Source organism: Centrocercus urophasianus, unplaced genomic scaffold, assembly GCF_019232065.1.
Source record: "Centrocercus urophasianus isolate 14NV4802_14NV808 unplaced genomic scaffold, USGS_Curo_1.0 seq_11, whole genome shotgun sequence".
In the NCBI taxonomy this organism is placed as follows: domain Eukaryota; kingdom Metazoa; phylum Chordata; class Aves; order Galliformes; family Phasianidae; genus Centrocercus; species Centrocercus urophasianus.
Genome location: NW_024884253.1, coordinates 29,523,117 through 29,549,876, shown reverse-complemented (window position 1 = coordinate 29,549,876; position 26,760 = coordinate 29,523,117). Strand labels below are relative to the sequence as shown.

The following is a 26,760-nucleotide window of genomic DNA, read 5'->3' as shown; positions in this document are numbered from 1 at the left end:
TTAGCAAGATTCTGCTGTCTGTTATCTCACAGTTACTGTCAAAAGGTCAGCTCCTGAACACAGAGTTTACACTAAATTCTACATATTTAGCTTCCTTTGGAACTATGGCAATATATTCTATTAAAACTCACTCTATTGCATAATCCTATTAATCATGGTAGTTTAAGCACTCATTCCCTAGCCTATCTTTTTAACAGAGCCTAAATGGCATTCACCAACGTAGAAGTACACCAGTATTCATCAGGTATTATTCTTAAAGTAGGCTAGATTATGCAGTCTTTCCCTTTGCACAAGTTGAGAGTACATATACAAACTTGCCTAAAGAATATGCACAACACAGTGAAATACTGAGCAAAGTGTGCTCCACAACTGGAAGATGGGCAGTTGTACAAGAGCAGTCCTGACTGTGAGCTGGTTGCCTCAGCTGGAAGGAGCCTCCAGAAACAAGGATGATTTTCCACAATACCACAAAAATACAACAGATTCACCGTCTCAAAGAGACCAAGCTTGTTGGCTTACTTTATTCCCCACTTTGCATTGCAGTCCTTCTAGCCTGGCCACATGCTTCTAACTCTGTTCCTCACCATAACTGATCTGCTGAAAGATCACACTGAAGTTTGTGGTGTGCTTGGAGAGTAAACTCATGTAGCCAAGATCAGCTGTGCACCTGATGTCCAGCTTGTGGCCTAAGGGGACACACAATATGTGGCTGACAAGGCCAACTCACCTGACCCACAGGCAGCTCTGGGCTGAACGAATACTTGGGGGAAGAGCAGCATGTGAGTAAGCTGCTGATTGAGTTATTCAGGAAGTAACAGCAGCCCACTCTCGATCAAGATCCTTCCCATTGCTCCTCTTTCATACAGCTGTCTGGTTGTCACTACCAGGATTTCACAGCGCATTCCATGCCTGCCACTGAAGACCCTTTGGGACACAAGCACAGCTGGGAGCCAGCTGGCTGAGCAGTTCTAGCACCCTCCTTTCTCTCAGGAGCTTCTGTCCCACCACATGTGCAATGAGCCACCCAGCATGCCCAGCTGCTAGCAAAGCAGTATGCACACATAAGCAGGGAAATTTGGCACCATGATTTTGATGGCCTTCCAGAAACATCCGCTGGACAAGCAAAGCTGAGGCAAACAAACCATGCTGAATGCTTTTTATTTTCCCATATCAGCTAGTAGGCTGAGGATCTTTGCAACAGAAAAACAAGTTCATTCCAAAAAGAAGAAACAGCAACCCATATGATCAGCTATTTCCAATGTAAACCATGTAATCTATAAATTATTTTTCTCACAAAGATGCAAAACCAGAAACGAGATCCTCTAGTAGAGCAATAAAAACTAAATTGTATCCTCAGTTAAGCTTTTCAAAGCAAAGCCTCCCTAATTTCCAGAAATATAGATATCCTTAGTAACTGAGCTGGCTTATCTTTCTACAATAAATTCTGTCACTCCCACTTGTACTAAGCCTCATCGTACTGAAATCTCAGGATTTTTTGGGACAGTGTGCAGAATGGCACAAAATTCAGCAGGAGTAACAGGAGACAGAATGTGACACATTGACTCATTACAAAAGCTTTAGTGTTTGGAAAGAGAAGCCACTGCATCACAGGAAGTTCTATTAATTCCTCTGCAACTCATAAAATAAGCCCAGAATTTTAGTCTTCCTGGGGATTAGGAAGAGCAGACACCTAGGACTGCACGCTTAGAACTTGAAGGTTTTTGCATTGTTAACTGGGCTACCTTTGTACCTTCAAGTCACCATCTCCCACAGTACTCAACTCATAAAGAACACTGTTCCATCAGTGATGTCCTGGCATCACTAAGACCAATGGGAGTTTTTCTGTTAATGTCAATGCTCGGTATTTTCAGCAATGGATTACATGAAGAATAAATTAAAAATCTGACAGATTCCACTCATCCTTTTGTCTTCTAAAGCTACAGTTTAAGTGGGTGATAAGCCATTAAAGTGCTCTTCGATTCAAACTTCAGAAAGTCATGTTTAGTCTTTTCCTAAAAAGAGTAACATCACATGCATCATTTTAAAATAAAGCGGTATTTTTAAAACCTCTCGAGAAACCTTTCCCCCTACACCTGCTGAGTTGCAGGTTCCCCTCCTCAGAAGCAGCTGAGTAACAACAGTGATGAGTTCCTGATCATCGTACGCAAGATCACAAGTAAACTAGGTCTGATCATTTCAGTCATTCTATGTGTGTACAGTGGACAAGCCCCAGAGAATGTACAACCAAAGATAGATGAGTTTTTTGTACCGTTGGCATTGATTCTGATGAACCCTGAGCAAATTAATATATTGGATGTATTGGAGTATTTCAACAAATGATGCCCAATTATCTTTCAGGATGTTCTCATGCCCTTTGCCTAAGTTTTTTTCCCTTACATGCTAATTGATTGCTCTGATGATATCATTTCCTTTCTTCATGCATTTGTTTTTTTTTTCTTTTTTTCACTATAGCTACACAATAGAAAAACAAACAGTGGAACGGATGTAGCTGCAGACTAAGGTGATGCTTTGTTGACCTTAGGATAGGAGCTAACTCGTCTCAGCACATTCACAAAGATGGGCTCTTGCAGCCCAACCATAGGCAATGTGATTGTAGGTAGCAGTTCTGCCACAATACAACACCAGTCTCTTGCAGCAAAGAAAAAAAGCCGGCAATCTATAAATTTATTTCATCACACAGTTTTGATCAGTTAATTACCTGCCCTTTTAAACTGAGCCCCTTTTTCCCTTATTCACCAATGCACAAAATCCTTTGAATTATACCATCTACTTCTACCAGCACTATTTATGCACTCAAGTAGTGAAATGAACTGCTTAGAGATAAATAACAGCAGATCTATAAGGGAAATTTAGAGGATAATCTTGAAGTGAAGAAGATTTAATTAATCTTATGGAAGATGAATGATTTTCCTCATATTCTCTCCCTACAGAGACCTCTGGAACTGAATTAACTCCTTCAAATTCTTTCACCTGTATGACTTAAAGCATAGAAGGAAGAAGACACCCAGCTTTACAGCTGGTCACGTTGACCCAATCTTCTCTTGTATTTGCAGTCTTTCTAGAAAGTGACTCATCTTATTTTGGACTTCCACAGCCTTCAGCCAGAGTTCTAATTTATTGTTCATTAAAAAAATATCCCCCAGACAAAACAAACCATAAATCCAAAGAAAGTAACAGGCATACCACACCAGAGTGGCCAAAAAAGAAATAACACAGCATATGAAAGAAGCAGCACTTTCAGATTTTGAAATGTTATCAGTTATCAGAAGCCTTCAGTATATTTTACTTTTAACATTTTGGACTAAAATTGAATATTTAATATTAAAAAGAGGAATAAAAAACATACTTGAATCTCTGAAAAAAGATCTGATGTAAAAAAAAAAAGTTTTTTTTTCACTGGATGTAGTGTAAAATACAGATTTCTAAAATGCATCACAGCATGAGAGCAGCAGCAGACAGAAATCGGATGGTTATATAATTTGGTGGTTAAGCAAAGATATTTTTAGTACTTTGCTAATCCATCTAATGCATTTCTTTCCAAGAGAAGAAAATGCATTATACTGATAGCAATAGCAGGGTCAAAATATAGGGATATAAGCAAGGAATTTACTTTTTCTAGAAAAATGAAAAAAGTATAACATTCCCATTAATAGCATTCATTCCTAAGTAAGGCTGCTTAGTGGTTGGAAAGTGACTTCTATACAAAGATAATTGATCAGAGAAGCTAAAGCATTTATGAAAGCTTTCAGCATTTATTTCCCTTAAAAGCAATCCCACAACACAAACCAAGACACCTCAAGCTAAACAATCAAACAGGAAATTAATTGTACAGACAATTTCAGTGCAGCATCTGGCAAAGCACACCAAAACTATTCTTCTGAATGGAATATATTCTTGAAAATACTGACCTGAGATAATACACTCCCTACCTGTTGTCTGAAACAAAAGTGGACTTAGCTGCTAAAAGTTGTATTTAATCTATTCCCAGGTTTCATTTATTAATAGATGGGAACATCAAAGTTACCTAGAAAAGACAGCTGATTTGCACCTAAATAAATTCAGTTTCTGTCTCCCTTGAAACTTCCATTTGCAAAATGAGAGAATTTATTCCCAAAATATAAAGGTAAGAAGATTGGAATATACAAGGTAGTTATAGTGTGGAAGAGACAATTAATCATTCAGTTTTAAACAGACTGTATCAACTGGCTTAGTGTTTAACAGCGAGCAATTAGAAGCAAATAATCCAGAGAAAATTGTCACCTTATTTCTGGTCAAGTGAATTTCTGTGCAAAACCAAAACTATTTCCTAAAATAAGCATTATGAAGTCACATACTGACTTGAATATGCGATTTCAAGTATCAGGATAAATATTTTCAAGACCAATTCATTCTATTTTTCAGAGAAAATTATCTTTTCCATGCTCAGATATACTGAAAGAGAACAGAATTCCTTCAGTAGCGAGAGACCTTGAAGAAGCAAATGAGGCTCCCCAGAACAGCTGAAGCTGGCTTTTCTCAGACTGGCCTCTCAGAACATCAGTAAGGATGTTCTTTGAACAGCTGACCAAAAACACCTGCATTATTACAAACAGTTGGATTAAATCTATTGTGAAGCATCAAATAAACATAAGGATGGATTCCATGAGGAAGCCAGCTCCCAAGTTTTGCCAGACCAGTATTTGTACAATCCTTTCCCAAGCCCCAAAGCACAGTAATACTGCTCTTTTCTGAAAGGATTCCAGTCGATCTTACCTCTGCTGGAAATAGAGAATCAGGTATCAAAACAGGTATTGAAACAGTGTTAGAGGTTTTTGAAAGCTTATCTATCTATGTATTATGAGCTTCCTGACAAAGACATCAACTCCTGTGCACCGTTCGCTCACTGCAGACTCTTTGCAAAAGTTCATCTTGTTATGCAGGGACTGTACCTCTGACAACTTCATTAACAGACCTCAAGACCACTTCAACAGTGTTTCAATCTTCACTGATACAAACAGCAGACAGACAGTGAGTTATATCTCAAAGCTGAACCTTAAGAGTTAACTGTTGAAAGCCACTTAGAACATATTCTGATAAATTAAAATTTAAAGAAAATATATCAAATTTAGGACAAACTCCTTTACGAATATTAGAATTGCCATTTTTCCTAATCACTCTCTGCAGTCACTGTCCAGAGCCACAGCAGAGCTAAAAGATAAGTGCTTATCTGCTTCTCTAAACCTCCTGCTAGCAAAGGCTAACATAAGCTCCACTAAGCAGTCTGTCCATCAGAAACTTATTACATTTATATAGACTACGATAAGAAAGTCTTCAATACTTTATAACAATAAATATAGAAAATTATGTTTTTATAGATTTTAATCATTAGCAGGAAGAGAGCATTTTTTGCAGGAGGAGTAGTATGGTCAGAATTCAGATAACGTATGCATTAATTTTCATTTGTCCCATTTCAGTCTTTAAACAAAACCTCTTTCACAAAAAGGTATAAACTCTGCATCAGGAAAAAAAAACAAACAACAAAGCAGAACACTTCACTGATCTGGCACCCTTTAGTGGTGCCCTTTAGCCACCAAAGGAAGAAAGGGAAGCACTTTTCAACAGAAGCTATCAACAATTGCTTCAACACATCTATATAAATCAAACAGTTGGAATATCAGAACAGCTCACCAGCTTATCTGTTCTGTTGATATCTGTAGAAATTGAAAAATGCTATTCCCACTTTCTTTGCAATTCACAATTTCCAAAAACATGCTGGTTTCTGAATCAGAAAACAATGCTAATGACTGACAATCTACGTGTATGTGTATACACACCACACACACAAACAGAATGAGTGCAATTATTGGATTTTTAGTAGAAGTAAAATTAAAATCTTGGTCAATCTATATTAAGATAACGGCAGAACTCCAGACAGTAGACATAAGAAAAAGACATCCTAATGCTTCAAGTTCCACTCTATCTTCACAAAGCATTCTGACAGCTGGCATCTTGTTACCCACACTATCAAATTTTGGCTTCTTTAGTATGCCTGAAATACATTTTTTAATCTTATTGCTAGGCAGTATGTACTTCGTCTTCAAGATATTCCTAAGATGCTTATATAATTGGTGTCATAAATTCTAGTAAGGAAGCTTAAAAAGTGAGCTTGTGTTGAATTTACAGAGTCAGTTCCTATGAAGTTATTGCACCTTTTGTGATAACTAAGATTTATTAATTTTACTTCTCCTGCAAGGCTTCTAACAGTGACAGCCATACAACCTAAGCTCAAAATAAGCTACTATGAAGCACGTCCACATTGGCCAAAAGACTGCTAATTTACCAGAGGACATCTTTAAGTCTTGCCGCTTTCCACATTTGCATTTTAAGTCCAGCACAGCTTTAAGACTGACATAATCCAATACTTTTTTCTTCTGAAATGGCTTAAAAATTCAGAGAAAGAGAAGATGTTTGTAATGAATCTCCCCAAAATCTGAAAGTGAGGTAAAAGCAGCAGCAAAAAACATTCTCTCCCTCATCTTACACATGTCAGCAAATGGATGGGAGTTTAAAGTGGAGGTGCTACATTGTAGTAGTATGAGAAGTAAATAAGCCTAAATGTCAGTCCACCAGACTCAGGGATAAAAGAGAAATACACACCTTTCGTTTTAAACTTCTAGAAGACAAGACGGAGAACTCCTATTTAACTGGTTTTGTATTAGCAACATAAAAAAATTCCTAATGTAGTAATACCATCACTTTCAATCAATCTTTGTTTTTAAGGCACCAGGACCAAAATATAGCAATTTCTTTATCAGAAACTGTCTGAAGCCTACATGGAGGAATAAAGGAAAAAATAAAAGAATAGTTAAAAAACAGAATATAATACATACAAGCCTAAATCGCTGTTTTAAGCAATGAGAAAGCTGGCCACTGAATAGGCACAGGGCCTTGAGTTGAGAACCCCTTGCATACATAAAACATCCAGGAAAAATATGTCAGCAGAACAACAAAATCTGTGAACGGCAACATTATACAATGGAAAACTTGCAGATCAGTCTCAAAAGACAAATGAAGTTCAATTTAATTGTAAGAGTGAAGTGTGAGGCAGAACAGTACCCCCTCATACATAAAGCGGTAAGATTTGTGGTGAGCTCAGCAATGATGTAATTTTGGGATGCTTCATCTATACAGAACTGGGGAAGTAACAAAGGGGAATGGCAAGAACAGTCAATTGTTTGTTGGAGATCATATAAATTTAAATGGTTTTGAGGGAATACAAACCCGTACAGGAGAAATCTACTTCCAAATGCTAGCTACTGGAGATCAACTCTGCCACGTTGGACTTGAAAGCAGAGAACCACAGAATAATGAAGAAGCAGAAAACATAACAGTATCAGCAAATTGTAATAAAAGAGGAGAATAATAATGAAGTAGTCAAAAGAAGGTAAATCACTATATGGAAGTGTATACCAATGTTTGCTACATGCATTAGTACAGTATTAATCGCTAGAAAAAAATGAACAGATGTTATACTACGTAACAAAGATAAATTAATATTCAAGAAAACAGCATCACTCAATGAACGATGCCAGTTTTCATGAAATTAATCAGTTATTATTTGGAAGATATTCTAGGAGATCAATACAAAAGGCACAAACTACATCATCTAAATGACCTTTGTTGCTGTTAACTGAAAAACATTTTACCTGTTACAGCTAAAAAAAATGCAAATTTCCTTATTGCTTTGAAGAGAGAAGTTGAGAAATGTCTGTATTAGTCAGTTTAGTCAGATCAAAACATCAAGTAAATTTCTGGAGCTTCCACTAGCACTATGCATATAGTGCTAGCCTTATGCATATAGCTAGACTAGCAAAGATACAAAATACTTTTGTTTCTGAATATGCCTTTATAGCATACAATGAATCACGTGGCTTTACACTGTGGTTCACATGTGACTGAACACTACAAACCATACCAGATTTTATATTTTAAATGGAGATTTCTTTCCATCATAGAAATTCCCGAAAGATAACGCAGACAGATGCTGTTGAAGGCTTAGCTTTTGAACGACTGTGGTGATACAGATCAAAACTGAGATGCTGTGTAACTGACAAGAATCACAGTAACAACTCATCTGATTCTTTGTCCAACAACAACAACAACAACAACAACAACAACAACAAAAAAAAAAAAAAAAAAAAAAAGTCTTTTCACAGAATCACAGAATTGTAGGGGTTGGAAGGGACCTCCAGAGATCATTGTGTCCAACCCCCCTGCCAAAGCAGGTTCCCTACAGCAGGTCACACAGGTAGGCATCCAGGCAGGTCTTGAACATCTCCAGAGAAGGAGACTCCACCACCTCCCTGGGCAGCCTGTTCCAGTGCTCCGTCACCTCACTGTAAGAAGTTCTTGCGCACATTTGTGCGGAACTTCCTGTGCTGCAGTTTCCAGCCGTTTTTCCTTGTCCTGTCTCCACTCACCACTGAAAACAGTCTGGCCTCACCATTCTGCCCCCCACACCTTAGATATTTATAAACCTGGATCAGGTCCCCTCTCAGTCTTCTTTTCTCAAGGCTGAACAGACCCGGTTCACTCAGCCTTTCCTCGTAGGAGAGATGCTCCAGGCCCTTCACCATCTTCGTGGCCCTCCGCTGGACTCTTTCCAAGAGATCCCTGTCTTTTTTGTACTGGGGAGCCCAGAACTGGACACAGTACTCCAGATGAGGTCTTACCAGGGCAGAGTAGAGGGGGAGGATCACCTCCCTCGACCTGCTGGCCACGCTCTTTTTAATGCACCCCAGGATGCCATTGGTCTTTTTGGCCACAAGGGCACACTGCTGGCTCATGGCCAACCTGTCATCCACCAGGACACCAGGTCCCTCTCCGCAGAGCTCCCCTCCAGCAGGTCATCCCCCAACCTGTACTGGTGCATGGAATTATTCCTCCCCAGATGCAAGACTCTACACTTGCTTTTGTTAAACCTCATCCGGTTTTTTTCTGCCCAGCTCTCCAGCCTATCCAGGTCTTGCTGAATGGCAACACAGCCTTCAGGCATGTCAGTCAATCCTCCCAACTTCGTATCATCAACAAACTTGCTGAGGGTGGCCTCTATTCCCTCATCAAGGTCATTGATGAAGATGTTGAACAAGACCGGACCCAGCACAGACCCCTGAGGAACACCGCTGGTTACAGGCCTCCAACTGGACTCTGAACCACCAACAACGACCCTCTGTGCTCTGCCAGTCAGCCAGTTCTCAACACACCTCACTGTCCACTCTTCTATCCCACACTTCCTCAGCTTTGTTATAAGGATGTCATGGGGGACAGTATCAAATGCCTTGCTGAAATCAAGATAGACTACATCCACTGCTCTCCCCCTATCCACCCAGCCAGAGACAACATCATAGAAGGCTACCAGGTTGGTCAAGCACGACCTCCCCCTTTTGAACCTGTGCTGACTAATCCTGATAACCTCCTCTTCTTCCAGTTGTCTGGAAATGACATCCAGTACAAGCTGTTCCATCACCTTTCCAGGGACAGAGGTGAGGCTGACTGGCCTATAATTGCCTGGGTCTTCCTTCTTGCCTTTTTTAAAGACTGGGGTGACGTTGGCTATCTTCCAGTCTTCAGGCACCTCCCCCGTCCTCCAAGACTTCTCAAAGATGACAGAAAGCGGTTCAGCAATCACCTCTGCCAGCTCCCTCAGCACCCATGGATGAATCCCATCGGGTCCCATGGATTTGTGAACATTGGTGTTGCCTAGGCGCTCCTGGACCACCTCTTCCCTGACTGAAGGGAGGTCTTCCATTCCCCAGACCCTCTCACTAACCTCCAGGGTCTCAGATTCCCGAGGGGGAGCTTTTTCACTGAAAACAGAAGCAAAGAAGGCATTCAGTATCTCCGCCTTCTCAGCATCCCCCGTTACCAGAACACCCCCATCACTTAGCAGGGGAGCCACATTCTCCCTAGCCTTCCTTTTACTGTTAATGTACTTGAAAAAAACTTATTTATTATCCTTTATTCCCTTTGCCAGATTTAATTCCAGGCGGGCTTTAGCCTTCCTAGTCGCATCCCTGCAGACCCTGACAACATTTCTGTATTCTTTCCAAGTAGTCAGACCCTTTTTCCACATTTCATGGGTCTTCTTCTTTCCTTTGAGTTTGTGCACGAGCTCCTTGCTCATCCACACAGATCTCCTGCCACCCTTTCCCGATTTCTTCCTCACAGGGACACACCAATCCTGGGCTTGGAAGAAGAGCTGCTTAAATACCGACCAGCTTTCACAGGCCCCCTTCCCTTCCAACACCCTAGCCCACGGGATAGCTCCAAGTAGGCCCCGGAAGAGATCGAAGTTGGCTCTCCTAAAGTCCACGACAGCAATCCTACTTTTTGCTTTACTTCTTCCACTCAGGATCTTGAACTCCACCATCTTGTGGTCACTACAACCCAAGCTGCCCCCGACCTTTACTTCCCTGACAAGCCCTTCTCTATTAGTGAGAGTAAGGTCCAGCAGTACTCCTCTCCTCATCGATTCCTCAACCACCTGCATCAGGAAGTTGTCATCAACACATTGCAGGAACCATCTGGACCGCGCATGCCTGGCCACATTGCTTTTCCAGCAAATATCTGGATAATTGAAGTCCCCCACAAGCACCAGCGCCTGGGATCGTGACGCTGCTTCCAACTGTTTGTGGAAGGCCTCATCAACCTCCTCCTCCTGATCAGGGAGCCTGTAGCACACACCCACAACGGTGTCAGCCATACCAGCCCGCCCCTTGATTCTTACCCACAAGCTCTCCACTGCTACACCACTCTCCCCCAGGTGGAGTTCAATACATTCAAGCTGCTCTCTTACATAAAGAGCAACTCCACCACCCCGCCTCGCTGGCCGATCTTTCCTAAAAAGCACATAGCCCTCCATGACAAGATTCCAGTCATGCGAGCTGTCCCACCACGTCTCCGTGATCGCAATGAGATCGTAGCCATGCGACCGCATGCAGATCTCCAACTCTTCCTGTTTATTTCCCAAACTGCGCGCACTAGTGTATAGACACTTCAGGGAGGCAGCATTCCCCTGCCACACTCCATCCCTTCGAACTCCACCCTCGTCACCCATCAAGTTCACTTTTGAACCTCGAACTACCTGAACCTCAGCAGTCCTCATTTTGTCCCCTTCCCCCTTCTTACCTAGTTTAAACACCTTTCAATGAGGCCCGCCAGCTCCTGGGCTAGGATCCTTTTACCCCTTGCAGACAGGTGAGCTCCATCTGCAGCCGTCATGCCAGGAGCTGAGTAAATTGCCCCATGGTCAAAAAAAACCAAAGTTCTTCTGCCTGCACCAGCCTCTAAGCCATTTATTGATGAGGAGGGTTTTTTTGATCCTCTCAGAGTGCTTCCCCGCCACTGAAGGGATAGAAGAGAAGACAACCTGCACTCCCACACCATCCAGTACCCTCCCCAGACCCTTGAAGTCACTCTTGATAGCCCTTAGGCTTCTCTTGGCAGCATCAACACTGCCAACCTGAACTACCAATAAGGGGTAGTAGTCAGATGGGCGAATAAGCCCAGGCAGCTTTCTAGAGATGTCCCTGACCTGTGCCCTAGGGAGGCAGCACACTTCCCTCCGGGTGGGGTCAGGATGACACATCAGGCCCTCAGTTCCTTTTAGAAAGGAGTCTCCTACAACTGTCACCCTCCTTTCTTTACCAGAAGAGGCGGTCTTCAAGCGTGGAGCCGACCGCCTCTCCTTAGCAAAGCTCAGAGGCTGTTCCACCACCTTGTTCTCAGCCTCCTCACCCTCCAGTTCCAGGGTTTCAAACCTATTACTTAGAGGCACCTGAGGCACCTTTTACTACAATGTCTCAATACCACACAAAAATCACTGTGTTTTCATATACATCTGCTAGACTACCACTGTAATGATTCAGCTCCAAAACAAAGTATTCTGGAAAATGAGCAAAAAAATCCTTATCCACCTGAACAAAGAAGCATTTTTAGAAGTTTATATATTCTAAAAATAAACAGACACAGAACTTTTCCTTTCATGCTTCGTTTAAGCAATAGTGCAGTGTCTGCTTATGTCTTGAAAGCAGAGAACACTTTCAATCTTAAACTACCAACCTCTAGATTTTAAGCAAGTTAGAAAAGTAACTAAATCTTTGTCTAGTACAAACTCATAGTGAGACCAATCACACCCCAGAACTGACTGCCCTTCACTTGCTGTTACAGAACTGTTCCTGAAGGTATTACAAAATGCATTCACTCTAGAATCAGTGCAGGCCTTTCATTTTTTTCTTTTGATATTCAAACTGTAAATAAGTGTATTTTGACATAGGCACTTCAATTTAAAAAAAAAAAAAAGTTCAAACACTTGAGGCTTTTTAAAATTTCTAGCCGAGTGTTAGCACAGTAATTTTGTAAATTTTCAGCCTTGAAATCTTACTGCGTTAAGTATTAAGAAAGCAAATCTGTATAAAGAAGTTTATAGAATTTGTTATTTCAAAAACATCATTATTCACACCACAGCAAATAATGGAGAAATGGTCCAAAACTACAAAACTAAACTTTTACTAGTGAGTTGTTTCTGAAATTTGAGTAAAAATACGCCCCACTGAAGTCAGTGGCGTAACTCACAGGATCCAAGGAGCACATAGTTTCCTCTACAGGATGCAGTATTAACACAAAAATTACCATCCACGGTAGTTGAAGGCTTAAGGGCTTTTTTTGCATTCATTTTGTTACACAGAATTCGCTTTGTTGCACAGCATTTTGTTACATTCAAATATACCATGTAGTAAAGAAATTAAAACTAAATTTGTTTTGAAACTGATCAACTTAATACTAAAGCAAGCAGTCTTATACAAAAATATTTGGTATTTGTTGGATCCTGTGCCTCAACACAATGCTCTTATTTCAGCCACAATAAGTAAAGCATCTCAAAGATGTGCAGGCAATAGTCTTACAAGTGTCCCTTTCAGTTTCTTGGGTAAAGCAAGCTTGGTAGAATTGGCCAAACCCACCACAGAAAGCTGGAGGCAGTACACGTTTTTTTCAGCACTGGCTGGGAGTACTGGAAGCTGCAATCTAGTGTGAACACAAGCTGTAGGACTCAACACACCTAACTGTAGTTCTTCCTGAAAATCAGTCTGTCAAGGTCAATCTGAGACCAGTGGTCAGGGCAAGGCAACAAACACTATGAAGGAACCAGCTACCGAGCAATTCCTTCAAATAAATCCATCACATGCAGCACAGCATTACCAAAACTTACTCAGAATTGAGGTTATGAGAAAGATAAGTGCTGCTCTACTGCCACCGCTGTGTTCTGGGGCAGATAAGTGAGCAGCGTGGTTCACAGCAGGCACAGCCCAATCTTTAAGCCAGTGTTAAGCTGCCAGGCCCAGGCCTGGCTGGTGCAGTGCCAGGACAGGCTCTCTAAATTATCCTCAGCACTGAAAATGTCACAAGACAGCTACGAGCTCCAGAAGGCCACTGTAACCCCACGCATAACTGAATCCAAAAGCACTCTGTGCTGGGTTGCAGCTCACAGGCCAGCCCTCCCGCCCCATCCTCCTGTGGCCCTTCCACCAGGCTGATGCTGCTCAGCAACAGCCCCACAACACAAAGCTGGCTGCCCACAGCACAGAGTCAGACCCAGAGTTTCAGTACTTTATACAGCAATATACAGGCTGCACCTAAGCCATACCATCTGTGGATTCGGACTCAAACATGTGAAAAATAAAATGGAGTAGTATGAAAAAGCTGCTGCGAGAAAGAAATCACTGCAGAAAAGGCACTGCTTAATCTCCCCTTAGAAGTGATCCCTGACTGGATGCTTGCAAAGTAAGGCAATCTAAGCATACACAGCTAATTAACAAGGAGAAATTGCTCTATATTATTAGCTGCACAGATTAATTTTACTGCTATCTTGATCTCAGGCCCTTTCACAGATGTGCCAGCTTTTTTCCATTTGGTGGACACAGCCATTTTCCCAGACTGTAAGGTCTTTTCAGGGTGATTTGTTTGTACTGTGCCTAACACAAAGGCACCATTATGCCAGACTGAAACCGCAGGTGCTTATGCAACAAACACTGACAATGTAACTCTTCAGGTGGGCAAAAGGTCTTGCAGCAAATTGTGACAATACAAGTTACTAACTTATCTCAAAATTGTGAAAGAGTTTTAGAAGTGTTTGTTTCCATGGAAAGCAGAATAAAGTATATATACTTTACTTAATTCTTCTGGCTGTTTTATGAGCTGAAAGATCAATGGAGTACAAGGAAAAGATCAACAAGGAAACATTTTATTTCTTTTGATTTCTTTTTTTCCTTTCTCTCCGTTATCACTATCATTCAACACCTATTTCTTTTACTGTCTTTTCATCTTTTCGTTCTTATGTACTTGCAAAGTTCCTTTTTCTCCAGAGAGACAATGCTAAAAGGAGAATTTCTAGTTGAGTGTTAGCTAGGAACAATCTGAAGGGAGAAAAGACTGGCTCTGAGCTCTCACTTCTGAACCTGTAATATTGACTTTCCTAGAAAGAATCCAGTGTAGGAAAGACTGCATATAAACAAACATCATTCTTTCTGCTTCCAGGGCTACATATTCACTTACAGTATTCATACATTTAAAAACACCCAGAGATACTCAGTATGAGAATGCAGGTTTATATTCAACTCCCAAATTCCTAAATTGCTACAGTTTTTACTGTTATAAGTAGTGATAGAGGCAAAGTTAATCAAACTTTGGAAGAGCTAAACTGCTCTTCCAAGGAGGACTTCAGGCATTTTCATACCATAAAAGAAGTGTTCTAATATAATTCCAGTAAGCAAAAGTAAAACATAATGAAAATCCAGTGTTTCATAGTGAACCTGCCAAGGCTTACCTCTTATAAGTAAGAAATAACAGGAATAAAAACGAAGTTCAAAATCCCTATGGTGAGAAGTATCTGATATTAAATTTCTGTTTCACTCTTGCTTTGGTGGACTTTTGGGGATTTTTAATATCATCCAAAAGGTAAAGTATATATCCTAGCTTTTTTTTTTTTTTTTTTTTTTTTTTTTTTTTTTTTTTTTTTTTTTTTAATTTATTTTTTATTTAATGCATTTCACATGTGCTTGAAATAGACAGAAAAATAGAATTCATTAACAGTTTCTGGAAGAGAGCATCCGCTTTTAGAGACCAAGCCCTCAAAATGTATCTAAAGTAAACCTGACCACTTTCAGCACAAATTGGTGCTAAAGATGAATTTGATCTAATTACTGCTCATAATCACTTAAAAAAGGAAAAAAAAAAAAAAAAAAGAAGAAGAAGAAAAAAAGACCTTTTAATATCTTAAAAGGAACAAGTATCTAATATACTTCCTTAATCCCTCAAAATCTAGGATTTTTGTTTTTATACCTTAATATTTTGTCTTAAGTATAGTTAGGAAAACTATAATGTACAAACTGAACTCCCACGCTGCATTATCACTCTAAAAATACTGCTATTGTTGCTACCATATAATCTGTTTTGGGTAGAGATCTGTGTAGCAGAGGCTAGTAACTATTTCCCTCATACACCACTTTTCCATACACTGCACATTTTTATAAAGCTTCCTCTTCCATCTTTAGAGAAATAATGCTGCTGTAACTAAACACTTCGGTACAGATACCTCAAAACCCCAAAGGATGAGTCAAGAGAGCCATGTAAATTCAGGCTCAGGAAAGCTACACTTAATCCAACTTTTAGATCTTCATACACAAACTATCATGATAGATAAAGGGTGACTACACAGATTATTAAGGACTTTTAGATATAAAAGGACATCAAGAATATAAAGCAAAACAGTGGCTGGTCTTGCTGATGACGGTGTGGACATCTGCAACAGGTCAAACTATCAGTCAAACCTGGCACAATCAGCAGGGAACTATGAAGAGGAGAATGGAGTCTGGTTTCCTTTAGCTCAGCAAACATTTAGGGAATGAACAGTACAAGAGCAAGAGCACACAGCCGGAAAGGAAGGTGTCTGACTATAGTGAGCCAGGGTTTCTAGCTGTCTGGAATAGAAAACCGTGTGCGTGTGTGTGTGTTGACATCCATCAGTTAGGTTATACACACAGAAAGTCTTAAAGGCCATATGGGCAGAAACACTTCTGTATCTGTATTATATGTCAGAGAAATGAAAAAGAGGCACTCCTGGATTTCTCCCTCTCCCCTCAATCCATAATACTGATCATTAGGAAACAGACGACAACCATTCATCTAAGACACTGCAGAAATACTAGTATCTGAGAGGCAGGTGCAGCTGAAGTCTCTCAGACTCTTCCCAATCTCTCTCCTCACCTAGCGTTAGGAAAATAATTGCTCAGTTCCTATCACTATGCTTTCAGCACAGTGAGATTTTGCAGAAGTTATGTTAGCAGAAATTTCCCAGGGGCAATATTCTGCATCAGTAATAGGATAATCTCACTGTAAATCAAAGGTATTTTATTTTTATCAACTAGACAGCAACATTTATCAGTCTAGTAAACTAGCAGTCACAAACCAGTAGTGAGCCTCAAGTTTCCAAACGATAGAAGCAAGTTCTTTCATCCTGAAACAGTACTAATCCAGTCAGTCTGGAATGCTCTTCTAGGAACTATTCTAGATGATCTGACTCTTGGATAGTCAGTATAACGGACTCTGCCAGCATGACAGTCCCTTACTTCACATAATGCCATGGACTTACTCCCAGTTGTTGATCCTAAAAGGAATTCTGAAAACTTGAGAGACGGGAAGCATGTTTTCCCTACCGCATGAACCTCATATACACTCACGAGAGAAGTTTATGTAATATTTATGCTTGATGTTGTCCGATTAGGTGTCAGGCCTCTTTGCCTTTGGCTTCTTGCCAGTACAGTCAGTGCAAGGCTGCTAAAAAAGAAGAAACTTCACCTGTGCTGACATCAAGGTTGCAGGTACATCATGGGACTGTGCCTGACAGATTCTCAACTGAAAAACCAAAGGAGTAGCCCATGGTCACAGGTGCACTACTACAGATGACTTCCACTGTCCCACTTCTAAGAACTTCTTTTCAAGAAATAAACACTACTTTCATGGATAGCTCCAAAGAAGCAGCAGAGAAGGAGGACAGGCAACAAAACACCTTAGAGACATATCTCTTCTTAAGGGGGAAGTGTATACACTGCACCTTGTAACTTAAGGATCTCAGACCATAGTTTTTTTTAACATCTTTATATTGACTCCAAGCGGTGATTACCCTATCCACACATTCTGTCACTCATTTTTGAGAGTTAAGGCTTATGTATTGACAAAACATGAATGGGATCCAGGAACTTCTTAAAGCTAGCTATTACAGCTCAGCTTCACTAATGTGATATGCTGTCATATAATGCCTTACATGTATTTATAGAAGCAGTAGAATATATGCTACCCTCTAGTTACTTTGGTGCCCAGTGCTCATAAAGCCTCTTGAACAGTACACTAAATTCTTCATATTTATGTCTCAACTACTTTTTGCTATGAGCCATCCATGTATTTCACCCTTCCCATGTATGTAGTTTTCAGTCTTTTCTGTATTCTTGACAACGGCCAGAAAAAGGAGAGTCACTGAACATACACTACTGACCATACTAAATCAGGAATCAGTTGTTCAGCTGTAAGTGTAACGTGACAGCCTCTTTCTAAAATAGCAGGAAGATTTTCTTTCATGCACATTTCTGGGTTCTTTTTCTGGTCCACAGCATATTTCAAGAAAAGCCTGCCTGAGGAAACAGACCAAAACCAAAAAGAGAAACTGCCACAGAAACTTATCTGAAAGCATTAAAAATTAAATAGCTTTTTAAAGAGCCCTCAGTCTTTATAGTAAAACCTATTAACATTGTCTAGACTGATCTAATTTATAACAATTCCATTTCAGACAACTCTGGTTGTTGGTTAGGAGCCCAAAGCAGAAGTGACATTTTCCCCTATTACTCCTAATCATACTCTTTCACTTTTCCCTTCCACCTCGAATACTTGATGGTGGGGAGAAGCCCACTGCTATTTGAAGAGGTGGTCACAAAAGCCTGATGAATTCAGACTGCAGGAGAGCAATACTTCAAAGCTAACGAAGCCTCATACAAACATTCTTTTCAGCAGACACTCTTCTGGCAACTGAAACTGCAGCCTCTAAGCACAAGAGCCTCAACCATTATTATCACACTGTTCGTTCCCTCACTCCCTCAGATAAATACTCACATGTTAAGATCCCCAGTGGAAAATGTGCCATTTTAGAGTCTCAGTTGATTCCCAAAAAATTATCAACACAATAAGCATAATTGCTTATAGGAAGATATACCTTTGTCACTTCACATTCCCCACATAATTCCATACATTTCCTCAGCAGTTTTATGTTCCATGCAGTAAGGACATACTGCAACAGCTCTTGACTTAAGGCAGAAATGTATGAGCCTGGAAATCTACTTTTATATTATGGAACATATATGAGTAACTTCAGTCTAATAAGTTGAGGTTTTAAGTTTCATATGTCTAATTTAAGTAAAGCCAATTAGATACACATTTGAAAGTGAAAGACAACATTTAAACACTTGCACTTTTGAATACTTCGTCAACACTAAGAGCTCACTTACTACAAGATTTTTTCCCCCAAGAAGTCAATGACAAACAAATATATTTAGCAGTAACATACCTTGAAGTTGCAATTTCCACTTTCGTTCTTGCCATGGCAGCCGCTCGCTGTGCACCCTCTATAGCTCTGTCCACTTTTTCTCTAGTTTTTGTGTTGCGTATTGGTATAAGTTGCTTTCTTATTCCACGAACCAAAACATTATTTTTGTATTTTCCTTCTTCTTTGGTGCCATCTGGAAACATGGTACATCCATATCCGTGCCTCCTGTTATTTAACCATTCTCCTTCATATTTCATGCCATTTGAACGCTCACTAACACCAAAACCACTGCGCTTGTCATTCTTCCATTCACCCATATAGCTTTCTGTTGTGGTGGCATCAACGTGGTCTTCCATAGGACAATAATCACAGTCACCATCTCCAAAACTAATTGTAGAGTTGGCATCACTGGAACTAATTCTGCTCATAGCAGCATCACTCCTGACGGAGCTCCGTTTGCTAGATATTGAGGATCTAGATTCAGATTTTCTAAGTTTTATACTACCAAGAAGGGATCCTCTTCTGAATAAGCCTCCTTTTTTCTTAATTCCCATGGCTTCTGCTTCACTGTGAAAATTGAGCACAAAACCTCCTCTTGTTCCAGCCGGACTGTCTGCAGTGATGTCATGCAGAACGGTGCCATTGCTCTGTTCACTTCGAAGTGAAGCTAGAGATGTTCGTAGAGGTGAACGGATCACAGTTGCCATGCCATAGGGTACACTCTGACGTACACCATATCCATGTCGCATTCCTCCTGTCCATTGTCCCTGGTATGTACCTTTTAAAGTAATTAGCAGAAATTAAATTTAGAAAGTTGTAGAAGAACTACTAGTCTACATTCAGTATGCTATTGGCAACACTGTGCTGATAAGTCTGCTTTAGGAAACTAGAAACAGAAGAAAAAAAGTACAGCATATGAGACTACATAAATTACATACTTTTTGTTATTTGTTTTTTCATAAATCATTTTTTTCCCTTAACAAAGCCCTTGCTTTCCAAGCTGCAGTAGCTTATTTTGACAACTAAAACACAGTAGCTATCATCGTAAGTGTTTTTTGAGCAGTTCTACCCATGGAAGAAATTTCAAAAGAAATCTGAAAGGCAGAACTCCCTCAATGTTTTTTAAAGGGAACAACAAGGAAGAGAGAGAAGGGTGGAGGGAAAGAAAGCAGGGAGGAAGTGGAGCACTTGGGCTCTCGCCTCCAGCTGCTCACAAGGAGAGCTAGTGGGATGAGTAAACATCCTGTTTTTTAAAGACAACTGCAGACCTCTCCCTGTCATGACATACTCAACAACCTACTAAGACGAAACTGTCTTGATCCCATGGCCCACCTGAAGACTGCTGTTATGAAGCCCTATCATACAATCAAATGTTTTAAAAAGATTTTGAATGTACTTGAATGGAAGAAAATGATAAAACACTACAAAAAAAACCTCTGTATATATTGCTTTTTATGAACATTTTTTTGTTTACTCAATATCATAAACAAAGTACACTAGCTACCTAAAATATTGGCAGTATAAAGCGAGCTACACTTCACTCTAGCTACCCTTTCTGAAGGAGGAGTCACAGGAAAGCAGCAGACTACCTTCACTGCCATCTCATCTGTTGAGTAATTCCCAGAAGAGTAGGTCCTTTGCTTGAGAAGTGTATCAACTTGGGTTTAAAGATAAAAACAATATTCCAGCTATTTGACAGTCATCAAAAATATGAAAGGCTTCTGTGACATAAAAATACAGTCAGATTATTTTTCTATTTACATTCTGCAGTGTGTTGTGACAGAAATCAGAAATGTGAAGGCTTTTCTGCTTTTTTTGCCTTCCATTTTTGCTGCAGTACATACAGAAGACAAGACAGTAATAAACAGAGTATGACACACCACCCTATCTATAACTACATTCCATTGTTTATACTGTGACCATAATTATTTGTGAGTGTTTTTTCAAAAAGCAGTACAAAGAGCAGCAACACAGTATTTGATATGAGAAGACATGCTTATCTGTGTACATGCAAAGCTGCATCTGAGCCAAGAAACAGCATTATCACCAGATTACTGTTTCAGACTATTTTATTTCTTGTATTGTCAAAAAGCATTTTCATTTTGATAAGACACACACTCCCATGTCTAGGCTCTGAAAGCCAAAGGAAGGTGTGAGGTGCCCCACTCCTGGCAAACAGAAGATAACTTGCTTTCTAAGATCATTTCACTGTAATCCCTATGAAACTTCTTTAAGAGATACACACAAAAGAAAAAAAGAGGTTTCTCATCCACCTACTACTATTTCTTTTAAAAGCTATTTTGACTCTGAATATTCATACAGAAGTATGAATAAGCTCTCCCTAAAATATCTTTGAGCTTATTCTGCTTCAACTGAGTACATATTAAAAATGATTCTTCAGAGAACTAAAGATCAAATGTCAAATTCCATGACTGAATAAAGTTTTGTAATCATATTTGTGAAATACCCAGAGTTTCAGATGCAGCCCAAAGATTCAGCTGCTTTGATATTCAATCTCCTTTGTATAAGCATGGTATTTTGCTGTGCTGGTGTCAATTATCTATCGATTACTGTTTTACTGTATTACCTCTTCAGCTAAGCTGCATTTCAATGTTAACATGCAATCACGTTTGTGAGATTTCTTTCTTATATAATACTAAATAGGTTTGACAACATAACTATTTTGTGTTGGTAGAAAAATTCTACTAAGTGGAAGGTTTTTGTTTTAACAGATGGCTGCTGACATAAACCAACAACCTTCTTCGTTTCTTTCTCATTCTCTGTATCCTGGATACCTACTGCTGTATTGCTTGTAAGGGTGCTGAATCTAGAAACATGATTATTTTAAAAAACTCAGCATATGGAAAAGAACAAATAGAGACATGAGCGCAAAACAGCAATCTGACATATCCTGAAAATACTGCAAAAAAAAAAAAAAAAAGGTCATATGGTAGTTTTTTTCTTAATTAAACAGACATTTCAGAGAGATATATTAATATTTTATGGGCATAAATGACTACATTTTGTCCTCAATTATAACTGGAAAAGCCCTAGAATCGTAATGACATGCTGAAGAATCTGGCAAGGTACACTGCACTGCTACATGCAACAATCTGATATTCTGCATCAGTTCGTTAATTTCATTTGAAAATAATAAATCCAATTCTAATTGTGATTATATCCCAGAATTACATTACAGCAGTATAACTGTGGCTCTCCACGTTGCTATTTGAGTGTCTGACTCAAAGCAGAAACAATCCCTTCCAGCACAGAATTTTATAAAAGTACAAATGGCCTGCCTTTGCCATTTTTTCTTACTAATATTTTGACCTAAAAAAAAAAAAAAAGCTCAAAAATAGTTAATCAAATTATGATTCACATTTTTCCCTGCTCTACAGACAGAAGTGGTTACTGTTGCCCAAAAGGGTATTAAAATGAGGACAATTGATGTGCTGCTGTTTATTTGTCAGATTTTTCTTTCTACTAGGCCAATAAAATCAATGCCAGTTTCTTCTAAAGAGAAAAGAGCAAATGAGGCAATGAAAGATTCATAGTGAACTGGCTCTTGGAAGAGATTTAGTTGGAATTTTATGCAGTCTTGCAGGCAACAAGGATATTTTCTAATATTAGAAATTTGTAAGAGAAAAGGTTCAATACTAGTGCTAGAAAGCTGATTCTTTCCTTGATTTTTTAACTTAAGTGTTAAAGGAAAGATATTTTAATGGCACATGGAGGGCAGTTTACAGAATACAGATGCAACAGACCTGTAGAATCATAGAATGGCCTGGGTTGAAAAGCACCACAGTGATCACCTAGTTTCAAGTCCCCTGCTATGTGCATGTGACCCAGAGCCACATCCAGCCTTGCCTTGAATGCCTCCAGGGATGGGGCATCCACAACCTCCTTGGGCAGCCTGTTCCAGTGCGTCACCACCCTCTGTGTGAAAAACTTCCTAGAATGGAGACTTAAGTACCGTGATTTATCATATCAGACCATAACTGCCTCATCCCTTCATCAGAAGAAATTATGGGCATCTTTAAACAATCAAGGTATCTGGTACGTTAATACTGTAATATAATAAAATGCTACAGCATACAGTACAAGATGATAAAACAGCTCTTCTTATGAATAAAGATAGAAACATGGTATCTACTTAGCTCTATACACAGATACAAATATGAATGACAATATCAACACATCATTTCTTGTTTTATCATATATTATAATGCACTGTCTATAGCAGTTTCACTGAGGGTCAACTTTTTAATTACCACTGTGATTATGGAGCTAATTTAAAACTGTTTTTTACAATAAAATGATAACTTTACCTCCTAAAAGCCAGGCTTGTTGTAACAAAAAAACCCAACCATTCAGCAACAGCTTCTACTGACCGTGGTGCCCCTGAGCAGATGTTCATATTTTCAGCCTGAGAACTAACAGAAAGTGTACTTTCAAATTTTGTTTTTGCTTGGCAAACTGCTGTAAGGTAGAATGTCATAACCTGTCTCCTCAGAGCTACATCGTGCTACACTTCTCCAGACTCCCAACTGTATCTTAGAGCTGTAAATGTCATTGCCTACTTGTGGCTCAAATTTAAAACTGTGCTGTAAAAAAGCATGGAGGCCACCGCACTAGGAACTGCTTCTCCTACTCATAACCTTTACATTCATCTTCTGTAGTTTAATAATTTAGGTGCCACCTCAATGTTCTTACACGCTCTCTGGACGTTAGATAAACAAACACCTAGAAAGCTGACTGCTTAGAAATCAATGAACGCGTGCACCACTGATGGCCTTTTCTTCACATGCATTTGCCACTGATGTCCACAGATGAACAACACATGTTCTTACAGCAGTACTCCCGTTACTGCTACTGCTGGCAGGATCATAAGGTGCTAACTAACTTACACACACTGAAGCAGCAAATTAGGCTGCAATCCCTCAGTAAACAATCCGCAGGTAAGCAGGTGGATTCACACGGATCCAAGGAAATCAAGGCAGCCTAGAGGAGGCACAGAACTCCAGATCATTGTAGGGTACAACCTGAAAGGTCACTTGAAAGCCAAGCATAGGCACGTACAGTGAACAGAGGACCATGATCTACGTATAATTCACTGTGTTTTTCTCAAAGACTCATTGGAGTGACAACTTCACTGCATTCAGACAAGGCACGATCTATACTACTGACAACGTGCAAAGCAGTGTGTGCAGAAACACTGAGGACTGCCACTGGTGTTCATGTTCCTTTTCTCTTCCTCAACTTCAATTACTAATATCATCAAAGCAATCAGAAATATCATATTACCAAAACAACAACAACAACAGCAAAAGAAAACCCACAACAGTAAAAAGGCCTGTATTTTAGTGGTTTTTAAAGCAAAATGGCAATTTGCATAGCAAAACCCACTATTTTCCAGTATTCTCAGGTCAGAATTAAGGAACAGCTTTCCTGTGATTATTTCACAGTGTATTAAAGACACATATGTAAATCCGGCTGCCTTGTAAAAGCATTTCAGACATTCTTCTAGTGTGCAACTACAACCACTGTACCCAGAGCATGAACACAGAGATCCATCTGCAATCATCTGACATATCGCCTGGCTTCATTCACAAATGCTTCCATTAAAATCAATGGGATTCACATCTTCTGTCCACATGAATTGAAATGTCTAAAAGACTGGGACCTTACTAGCAGATTTTAGTTAATAAAAATAAATAATTTACAAAGGAAGCTGTACATTCTAAGTGCTGTTTCAGACAAAGGGTTTCCTGTTAGTTTAAAGCCTAAAAATTTACAGAATTTACCACTGAATTATCAGTATTCTACTGAAATAAAAAGTATCCACAAGAAGTCTAAAGATGGAGATACAAGGAACTTTGGTTTGTGAAACACAGTAGCAATTTACTTTTCTGGACAAGAAAAACAAAAAACAACAACCAAACAAAACTATGGCCACTAGGAATTCAGCTTCTGAGTTACGAGACAAAATAAATCTGAACAAAATTCAAAATGTATTGTGTGATGAAAGTGAAACTGAAAATTTATCCATGTGGTTTGGTTAGGCTTTTAAATCCTCACGACAATAGCCACGCTGAGAGTGATCATCAGAGCTTTCCACATCAGAAAACTTTTCCACGTAGTTATAAAAATGCACAATCAAAGGGATTAGAAGAGTTCAGGGTACAGAAAACATAGCACTGCATTTTCTCATGGAAATGAATCTCACCCAATTCACTACACTCTGTATTTCAGAAAGAGCAGAAGGGGAAAGTATTCCATCTGTAAACACCTCTTCCGCATAATACAAAATCACCCATTCTGTGATGCTATTTCTACAGTTCTACCACAAATCTCTTAACAGAACTCCCTAAAGAAACCAGCAGCAGAATCATTCAACAGATCTGATACACAGGCTGGTCCTTTAATCCCATCATTACGAAGTTACAAGTTACCACTAATTTTGTTAAGTTGTATTTCTTGCACGTTGTATATGCAGCTTGCGCAGCATTGCAGCAAGGAGCCCTTCCTTAAAAAATAGCACACTGCTAATTCTAAAACTGAGATCAGCTCTTTCATTTACAGTGGGACAAATCAATCACAAAATGGCACTGGTTGGAAGGGACCTTAAAGATCACCCAGTTCCAACCCCCATGCCATGGGCAGGGATGCCACCACTAGATCAAGCTTAAAAGCAACTCCACACAGGTGAGGTGGCACTTCCACTGATGTCAATAACATTACAGCAGCAGAAAGCTAATTTAAAAACACTGGGATTACTTCTCCACACAACATGTGAAATGATGCAGGCATGGTAGGATGAGGTGCAACTAACCCATCAAGTTAGCTGAGTCCCGAGTGACCCCACTAAGCCTGAGCTCGAAAAGCACTGCTAAAATGGGTGTGGGGTGTCCGGCCCTACTGCATGCATCTGTCTTCCTACGGTGAGCGAGGGGGTGATTTATGGACTGGTTTCATCCATCACCCGTCCAGCTTCCATGTGTTTGAAACTGCAACTGCATTTGAATGCAGTGCAAGTCATTGCATGGAGGTGCAGCTAAGTTTCACTCGTGTCATGCACGTTCAGTATCCACTTCACTGCAGTTGAGTTCATGAATGTAAACCAGCATATGTTATCAGTGAAGCGAGGGAGCAGAGCAACATGGAATGAAGATCTTTCTTAAGTTTACAGTATTTTACCACGGAAACAGTGGTGAGAGAGTCACAGAATCACAGCACATCCCAACTTGGAAGGGTCCCACACGGATCACTGAGTCCAACTCCCGTCTCCTCACAGCACAAACAATTCAAGCCTCACTTCCAAGCGCCCCTTGAGCTCCGGCCGCGGTCACTGCCCTGGGCATCCAGTTCCAGCCCACCACCCCCTGGTGAACAGCCTTTCCCCAATCCCAGCCCGACCCTCTCCAAGGCTCCAGGCGCAGGGAGCTTGCCCTCCCGACCCTCGACGAGCCCGGCAAGCGCTGCGGAAAGCCGCGAGCTGAATGCTTTTAGCCCGGGCTGGGAGACCGCGATAAGCCGGGAGCGCCGCGCGGCCGAGCCCCGGAGCGGCCGCTAACGCCCGGCGGGGCGGCGCGGGGCACCTGTGGCGCCCCGTGCACTGAGGAGCCCCCGCGGCCCGGCGGCGCAAGGCCCGGTGGCAGCCGGGGCCGGGTCCTCCCCGCCGAGCGCGCGCTCACGCAGGCGCGCCCCCTTCTCGCCCCCCACCGCCGTCGCTGCCGCGCGCGGGGCGCCCCCCGCCGGCGCCCACCTCCGTCGCCGTAGGTCTCGACGCCGTAGCCGTCCTGCAGCCCGTTGCTCCAGGTGCCCTCGTAGCGGGCCGGCGTGCTGAGGCTCTGCCGCACGCCGTAGCGCCCCTTGAAGCCGTGCGACCACTCGCCGCGGTACATCCACCTGCCCTTCGTCTCCACGCCCAGCCCGTGCCGCTTGCCCTGCGCCCAGTAGCCCAGGTAGGTATTGCCGCTGGGCCAGGTGTAGCCGCCCGCCACCTCGAAGCCGTGCGACCAGGAGCCGGCGTACTCGCCCTGCCCCTTGGGCCCGGTGCAGATGCCGTGCCCATGGGCTTTGCCGTCCTCCCAGCCGCCGCAGTAGGTACCGCC

At 40.9% G+C, this 26,760-nt stretch overlaps 1 protein-coding gene across 6 annotated transcripts in view; it reads right to left on the bottom strand.

Annotated features, from left to right (window-relative positions):
• JPH1 (junctophilin 1) overlaps positions 1 to 26,667 on the bottom strand; it is an 85,672-nt gene extending 59,005 nt beyond the window's left edge. For 5 of the 6 annotated variants that reach the window (XM_042808955.1, XM_042808956.1, XM_042808958.1 and 2 more), the window contains exons 1-2: positions 26,412 to 26,572; positions 18,668 to 19,424 (exon numbers count right to left, since the gene is read on the bottom strand). In XM_042808955.1, the coding sequence (XP_042664889.1) occupies positions 18,668 to 19,424; positions 26,412 to 26,550 (896 nt within the window). In that variant the 5' untranslated portion in view covers positions 26,551 to 26,572. Of the gene's footprint in view, positions 1 to 18,667; positions 19,425 to 26,411 lie in introns of all 6 variants that reach the window. The other variant, XM_042808961.1, reaches the window with a different exon arrangement.
• Between the last annotated feature and the right edge of the window lie 93 nt (positions 26,668 to 26,760).